General features: G+C 40.4%; 1 protein-coding gene across 3 annotated transcripts in view; it reads right to left on the bottom strand.

Annotated features, from left to right (window-relative positions):
• Positions 1-2523: 2523 nt before the first annotated feature.
• Positions 2524-8840, bottom strand: part of LNX2 (ligand of numb-protein X 2) — an 858121-nt gene continuing 851804 nt past the window's right edge. For all 3 annotated transcript variants that reach the window (XM_069639047.1, XM_069639049.1, XM_069639048.1), the window contains one exon: positions 2524-8628. In XM_069639047.1, coding sequence (XP_069495148.1) covers positions 8493-8628 — 136 coding nt within the window. In that variant the 3' untranslated portion in view covers positions 2524-8492. The remainder of the gene's footprint in view (positions 8629-8840) is intronic.

The raw sequence follows: 8840 nt of genomic DNA, 5'->3' as shown, positions 1-8840 counted from the left end.
CCTGGCCTCGTTCTCCGGAGGGGTCGTGCATTTGTGCTGAGACCTTGTCTTTCTCGCCGCCGCCGCTGATACCACCGACTCTGGGGTCGATTGGGAGGACAAACATTTGGGAGTGGATTCGGGAGCCTTAAATTTCTTCTCAAGTCGACCTTTCATTGCGGGCTCCGAGAAGGGATGACGCATCGTCTGTAGTCATGGCATGGAAAGAACTAATGTCGTCCGGAGGGGACGGTTGAGCTGGGCTTCTTGGAGTTTCTAACTCTGCTTCCGACTCCCAAGTTGGGTGCCTAGAGGGGGGATAACGATATCTCTGATATGGACCCTCTGTCTGATTCGGAGTCCAACAGCTCTCCTTCCTCCGGGCGTGTACATGGAAGGCCTTCATGGGCCGGCATCGCTGTCGAAGCTGGTCGATGGGAAGGACCTGGCTCGTCGATGTTCGGTGTCGTTGGAGCTGCCACCTGAGGTAACTTCTCATCCAACTTCTTTAACAAGGTCTGCAGTGTAGATAGAACTTCCAGAGATAAAACAGATTGAGGATTCAGCAGCAGAGTTGCAATCGGGATATTTGTCCCGCTCATAAGAGTCAGTCTGCTAACCCCTTGCAACCCAAGGTCCGCAGGTCCAGCCACCCGCTCACTCTCGTCGTCCACAGAGGATATGAATAAGGCCCCCTGCTGCAACAAGGATTCCGGCAAAACTGTGTCGTATATTTCCAGTCGCCAGGCCTCCTGTGGAGTTTCTGTTGACGAGGCTAAATTTTGCAGTGCCGTCATCGTCGTTGTCGCCGTCACCTGCGGCATAACACCTGAAGAAGCCAACTGCGTCACTGGTAGCAAGGGCGTCGACGATCGCCCTCCCGTCGACGACAGTGGTATCTGCGCAGATCCTTGAGGCGTTCCTGCCTTTTTTTTAACTTGACCTGTGTTTCTCAGCATCTCGACTCAAGGATGATCTGTGATGATCACCTGAGGAGGATCTTGACTTTTCCTTTCTCTCCTTCTTATACGAGGAGGACGACGACAAGGTTTTCGCTTTTAGCGAAGCTTCTTTAGTGGAATGCTTTTCCGAAGAGCCTTTCTCCGCAGGACGCGCTTTCTTCACCGGGGGTTCAGCCGATGCTGAACGGCAGGGGCCCCTAAGGATTTTGTTGTCGAGGCCAAGCTGCGCGTGGAGCCTACCTCCGAAGGGGGGTATGCACCCGCTCCATCGTTTAACCAAGCCACCAACCGCCGACTCCGGTCTTTAAGAGTCTTAGAGCCCTTACAGAGACAATATATACAGTCCATATGGCCATCTCCTTCATACACTTTCTTAAGCACGTATGTAGCATACGGGCGAAAAAGAGCTTTTCCTGACATTAGGAAAAACGACGAAAACAACCTAGCAAAAAATAGTAGATGAAGCGAGGCGATCCCACTACTTTGGAAGATGGTTGAAATCTGAAGGGAGCCGCGGGGGCAGGGCATTTATACCGCTACGTCCTATTGGGGCATGCATAAGCAGCCCAAAACGTTGTAGATAGGACACAAAAGTGTTGAAAGTTTTCCTAGGGAAAACGGCTTTATAAATGTACCGAGGGTTCCCAGTCTGACGACAGGGAATATTCTAAGCATGTGAATCCATGAAAGATCCAATGCTGGAGAAAGAGCAACCAAGTCTAAATGTCTTGTAATCAGTGGACATACTGTCCCTCTCGAGTCCTCTACTTCTACTCATCTACCTCCAACCTTCTGCGAGTGAGCTGGTTCTCCAAGCAGAGATTTTGAGGGGGATCCTAATCCTCCGCAGGCGCCTCCCTCTGGAATAGCCTCCCTGCCATCCTCTGTCTTGAGCCTGATATTCTTAAGTTCTGGAAACTCCTCAAGACCTTTCTCTTCTCCTCCTCCTTCTCTCTTCTCCCCTACCCTGCTAACCTAGCTCTCTGCTCTTTTCATCTCTCCCTCCTCTTCCATACAGCTTTGCTGACTGGCTGCCTGGTGTACCTCAGTGTCCCACAGGTCGCAGACACCCCTGTCAGTCCTCTTTGCACTTGCCTCAGTGACCTGTACCCCATACCACTCACTGCACTTCTGAATAAATCAATGATAGCTTCTCTCTCTGCACTTATCCCAGCCTCTACCGACTGGGTGCACTTGGACCCCACCTCCCTTGACCGTCCTGCACTTGCACAATCTGAATGCATCTCTGCCTGAAGATAGTCTGTCTGTTTTCCTTGTCTTCACCTCTTAACGTGCACTTGATAAAAACTGCAGAATCGCCGCCAGGCCTATTTTCTGTATCCAAACTGTTAAATGTATCTTTTTTACTTACTCTGCCTGTGCAGATCATTATCGTCTCAGAATTTCAAGGGCTCTGAGCAACTGTTGTTTCTTTCCCCCGTGTTGCCACCCTGCTTGAGCGATTTGAAGCACTGCCTATGTATAGGCGCTTTATAAATAAACAACACCATACCATCTTAAAAGGACTATCATCAATATTATGATTGATGAAATGATATATATGAAACAAATGTGTAGCTCGGATCAAAGTTTATTGAGAGCAACAGACAGTACATTGAAAGGTCTGAGAAAGAGAGGCCACGAAAAAATCATTTTGGACCGTGTCAAGAGCACGGGAACACATATTAATACATTCCATTTCATAAGTGTATTTCTAACAGCCTTCAGGTGTGGATCGGGTATACTGATTTCAAATGAAGTTGGCTCTTTTTTGATCAATGTCCTTTGTCTGTCCTGCATTCTCTGAAAACAGCACTTAATATATACATTTGCCAGGGTATGGCCGTCAATTTTCGGCAACCAGTTTTGGATAAACACTTTTAGTTCAAAGTTGGCTGAACTACCAGTGTGTCAACATGTAGTTGTGATACTCTTTTTATAGAGCGAATTAAGTAAATAGAGAGAGTTCAGTAAATGAAGGGGTGTCTAATCAGACATCAAAACAAAAATGAATGCAAAAGTAGCTGTCAACAATAAAAGCTTTTAAGAGATCGAAAGGGAGGAATTGGAAACTAATTTGTGGAACCCTTTTGTCAATTTTACTAGGGAAAGAATATTCTAAATGTGTTAGTGGTTTCCTTTAGATAATTTGCCCAACAGAAATATAAAGCTAAGGTGTGAAAATATCTCATATTGTTCGGGGTTAAAATTCAATAAAGTATCTGCAGTATTTTTTGCTGGTCTGGTGTATTGGGATATCCGGTGTTGTGCAACGGGTACTCACAACCAATAACATATATTTTACTTAACCCAATGAAACTGAGTGATCAAAAATGGTGGCTTAATGTTGTTTTTTCATTCCAACTTTTATTAGACGTATGACATCTTCGTAGAGGCCTGATACCTAAGATCTTAAACATTATTTGAGAACTATTTAAACATAACACATCAATAGTTTATAATTGTGATAGTACACCCATTCTTTCTGAGATATGTTTTTTTTAAATTATTGTAGAATTCATTACTGCAATTAGTGTAGAACTCAAGTAATGGATATAGCCATAATTTGCAATGCGTATTTGGTTCAAGGTTCACCCTGGGAATGATCTGCACAAACAAAATTAGCTACGGAATGAATTCATCTGCTGAGTAGTTACTGGTATTGAGATGACAAGGTCTTTCAATGCATTTCTATGATTGCACCTAAGCAGCACTGTGAGTTGGGTAGATGGGATGGATTGCCCATTGAGCGCCACATTTGCCTCTGCAGTTTAGAGTAGGCAACATTAGTTCATGCATACACATAGTCTTACCACTTCATAGTTGCACGCGGTAGACTATTCCATTAGCAATCTTGATGAATGGGCTGCTTGGACCTAGTTTATGGAAAGTCTGAGTAAATGGCACTGTTAAGTAGGGAACACAGTCTTGAAGGACATTATATGTAAACCTATTACATTCCACCAAAAGGAATGAAAGCTTTTTTTTACAACTAATGTATTGTGTGGAAAATCATTTGGAAGTGGGTTATGAGATATATCATAGTATGTATACAGATATGCATTGATAAATATACTATGTGCTACATTCAATCTCATCCCCTCATCTAAATGTCTCTTAACGTTGGAAAATCATGTGCTAGCCTTTTATGGGTTCAGTGCCGACATATCATGCATGCCCATTTTGCAATATTTCTTAACTTATAACACTTTATTAGCTAAAATATACTTATTCATTTTGATTGTTTTGCTATGCTGTTTTGACTATGAATGATCATTTTGCAGTGTATTTTTGTTTCATTTTGTGAGACAACTGTATTTGCTATCCCATGAATTTAAATCAATGGAAATGCATTAACACATAATTCCACTGCTGTTTGCTTTATCTTATCAGTCAGGCACACTTTACACTTTTTTTTACACTGACGATAGGTTGTGTCTATATTGACTCATGACCTTTGTGAATATCATTTCATGCAAAAGGTTCAACCAGATGTTTGTGTAACTTACAGAGGTGTAACCTTCACACAGAAATTAAATTCTATATGAATTACCCCTTATGAATGTAGTTCCTTCCCATTTTTATCATCTTTGCAACATTCTACCTGAAACCAGAAAGGACTGCTGTTGTAGTTGGGGCTGCTGGCTTTTCTATTGCTTTCTTCTTTGCTGTTTTTTAAAGGCACGCTATTGATTCTTAGCTATGACAACATATATTGAAAGCACATTCCGGAGATGTGTGTTTCATTTCCTCCAAACACCCCTCCTTCTGCTTTGGACAAAGAAAATATTTAAAGAAGGGGTATTTTGCTTATTTTGTGCAGTTACATCCCTATCCATTGCTTCAAATTTTAGAAGACCAGTTTCCCTAGCCTCAAACAATTATGTGTGTTTATACACAGCTTAAAAGATTTCGAAGACACTCCAATTTTTAAATCGACTAAAACAAAGTAAATCCATGGTAGTGAGATCTCATGAATGGGCCAAAGGGTTTATGCCTGCACATAGTTGGAATGCGTCTCTAATATGCTTTACTTAATGAAGGAATGGTACCAAAAGAATCCAATTTCAGCCTTTGAAGGGAAATACCATGGTAATAGCTGGTCAGATAGCACAGCAAGTAGAGCACTCGCTTTGACATCCATGCAGAGCCTGCCAACGCAGGTTTGAATCCTGGCAGGGCCAAACTCAGCCTTTCATCCTTCCGAGGTCAATAAATGAGCACCACACATCGTGGGTAAGCAGCGCTCAGATGCCTGAGGGTTTGTAGTGATATATAAATGCAAAAAAACAAAACAAACAAAAACAATAACAATTGATACAAGAGATTGCTTTTGGCATAATAGATCTCTCTAATAATGTTTTTTTCAAATTTAGGAAGCATGCCTCACTGTTTATCTTGTGCTGGTCACCGTCTTTGCAGAGTAGGGGGCGGGAGGTCAAGAACCTAGATGAGGGTGAATTGGATATGGCATTAAAAGATTGTCAGGTGCTGTTATTCTCCAAGCAAGCCAAGGATGACTTTTATGGATAGATTAATCACATACACCAACATAAGCCTACTATCGTTACATGACATTTGAGTGGAACACAGCATTTAAGTATGCCATCATGGAATACTGCAGGGATAAGAATATAGAACATGGAGGGTACGATGGGGCCAATGCCATAAATGGTAGACACCTCTTGGAAGTGTATGTGATCTGTCTCCAAGAAACAGACCACCTGAAAGATCAGACACAATACTGGCTGTAGTAGGATGTCATTTGAGACTATAATGCAAAACTAACGCATATGAACCCACTAGACAATGATGATGAGATTCTGCATTGCTTCTTGAAAATACCATCAACTACATCCACATACCTTGCTAAAATAGCAGACAAGAGGGCAAAACAAGCAGATTTCGCTTCATGTAATCATGTAAGCCAGTTAAATAATTGATATCCTAGTATTTTCCCTGCCAGTGTAACTCATGGATCAATAAATATATATTGTATGATAGATTATACTTTTTGTAGATTGTAACTCCTTTAAAAGACATTTTTATGTGAAAATGCAAAATCAAAATGTTATATGGAAAAATAATCCCCACATGTGCACAATAAGCCATCAATTGTAGGCTGCCCTCTCATCGGAAAGAATTGAGAATATGCATGATTCTGTCCTATCTGAAACATGGCCCTCTGATTCAGTCGTACAAATCTGAGACTTTTTATACACTATTTGTCGTAGTCTAAAGGAAAGTTAGTGAAAGTCACTATCCTGGATCGATTCTGATTGAGGAAAAGTTAAGATGGATCACAATAGGCCTATATGGAAGAATAAGAACTCAGAAGGAATTATTTATGCTCTCAAATGTGAGTACAAAAAAGGTTTAAAAAAGAAAGTACACACACGAGGTCGTTGGGATCAACTATTAGAAGTAGTATGGTCTAAAGATGCACTCCGGTCTTGGCACATGGAAGCCTTTGGAACACACATGTACTCCTGTATGGGATTTCCCCTAAACAAGGGGTTGGCCATTTCTCCAAATGTATGTATGTCTGTGATGCTTCTCAAAGAACTTTGAGTTTTAAAGACATTGAACTTTACATACTCAGTTTTAGGGAGATGTTGAGTTGATGTCATTCTACAAAGTGGTGGAAAGCAGCATGGGCTCGTTGTTTATCCTTAAACTTTATTATGTTGATCTGGATGTGTTGGCATTAGTACTTAATAACATTGCAGAAGCAAAAGAGTTATTGATGCCCCAGAGATGTGAAGCCATGACATTATTGTACCCCTTTTTAAGAAAGACTCCTTCAATTATCTTACATTGTTCAAACTGGGATCTTGGGCAGGCAATCAGGGCCAATCTAAATCTTCAATTATTTAACAGTTGATATTGCTTACTAGACTTACACTCCTGATTTATCCCCATTATTCCAACGTGAATAGGAGTTCCCAATTGGCTATCCGGTTAATCCAAATCATCTAATCTAGAACAGATCCCACATGATGAAAGTTATTAAACTATTAAATGTCCAATACATCTGTTTTGGTGAACTGGGAGTGTAATGTAGGCCTCTCACCCATAAGCCTTTTGAAGGAGGTCAAGATCACAGTAGAAAAATATCTTTTCCTTATAGGATAATCTCACTTTAGAAAATAGATTACAAGTATGAGAATAAATGTACTTGGCTGTGGAGAATGGGAAAAATATAGAGCAAGAAACGTACATGTAAAATGAAAAATAATTGTAAATGAAAATGCATATATTTGGGTCCTTGATTGTCTCCTTTGGGTTCTGTGGCTTCAACTTCTGTTTAATAAGTCAGGTTTATGTCAAAGAGATGCTGCTATGTGACTTGGATCAACACATACTAATCAAGATGAAAGTGATGCAATTATAGAATATATAGCTAAAAACTACAACATTTCAGCTGAAAAATAATGTACGAAGCTGTGTGTTATGTGGTAAATGTTTTTAGAAGATCTTACCAAACTTGTAAAAACATGTGATGTTTAATGTAATTTCATTGTGATTACATTTTTGGTTGACAGAGAAATGCAAAATATCAATTACCCCTTCTAAAAAGACAATCAGGGATGTTGCCAATGTCGACATCAGTTGTGTTTCATGGAGACGTTTGGGGCTGAAGCACATGCAGATTATGAATATCACTGATAAAACCTATTTGATTTGTCATGTTCCATCTCAATCAGCCAGCCCAATTGATTGTACTCCAGTGTGCTGGTAAGCTTTTGTAATATGTGCAACATTTTGACAAGCTGTGGAGATCTGTTGTACATATTGCTTCCTTTTTTGGACCATGTTGGTCTATGGTGAAGTCTTTTTGGGCATGAATGCAAATAAATAAACTGCAACATTTGCCTGACTATGATATCAATGTGTTGTATTCTTCAGACTAACGTTCTTTATATTATGCTTGGTTAGCACGAAACACACAACCTTAATGGTATCTCTCCTGTAACATTGGTAGCTTCCATGCTTTCTTTATGTAGTTAAACTACTTTAATGAGGGGTCTCCAGGCCCAGCCTGGAAGCACTCTATAAATACATTCAACAAATGTCCCTATGGTCTTTCTACATGTTTATGACATACGTGCACACATACGTACACATGTGAAATTATTTAAGAGATCAGAAGGAGTCACTCACAGATACTGATGTACAACATCAACAACACACTAATTCTGGCAACTCGTATCCTCCCAAAAGTTCAGAATTATCGTCTTTATAACGTCTAAATGCCATTTTTAAACCAGCCTACAGAAGAAATGCATTTCATTCACTTTCCAACCTCTTAACTCTAAAGTGTATTTCTAAATGTGAACTTTAAAAAAAATGAATGTCAGAAAACACTGTAGGAATATGTTCCTTAAACACAGGAAGAACTTCATTCTGTGGACGCAATAACCTGTAAACTTGAATGCAGCAGCAGTTTGTTCCCACTCAATATCAGCTGTAGCAGCAGTGACACATTTGGCTAAAATGTAGAATTCAGAAGCAAAAATATGCTGCCTGACCCTAACTGTTTCCAATGATCTACACTAGGCTTCCGGGCCAGGAGATCACAGTGAGTGAAAGTTTATTTCTCTGCTCTTTCAGCGTTGGAACAAGCGCAGAATGGCTCATACCCACAGTTGAAATCCCATTTACAGCTACAATCATGTCCCCACACCTAAAAGAAAGGAATACAAGAAAATGAGATCACTTAATATTATAAAGCTATACATTGTCCAAAATAAACTTCCTTTTAATGATTTAAATGATAAGTTCAAGGTTTCCATTTGCTTAACAAAAGAGCGTGATAGCGTGCGTGCATAAAAGCTAACAAAGTTAAGGAGCAGTCCCTGTTAAAATCAATGGCGGAATACAAATTGCATAATTTTT

Source organism: Ambystoma mexicanum, chromosome 7q (assembly GCF_040938575.1).
Source record: "Ambystoma mexicanum isolate Mex_15411 chromosome 7q, UKY_AmexF1_1, whole genome shotgun sequence".
In the NCBI taxonomy this organism is placed as follows: domain Eukaryota; kingdom Metazoa; phylum Chordata; class Amphibia; order Caudata; family Ambystomatidae; genus Ambystoma; species Ambystoma mexicanum.
Note: the sequence above shows the minus strand (reverse complement) of the source record. Positions and strands in the feature narration are given on the sequence as shown.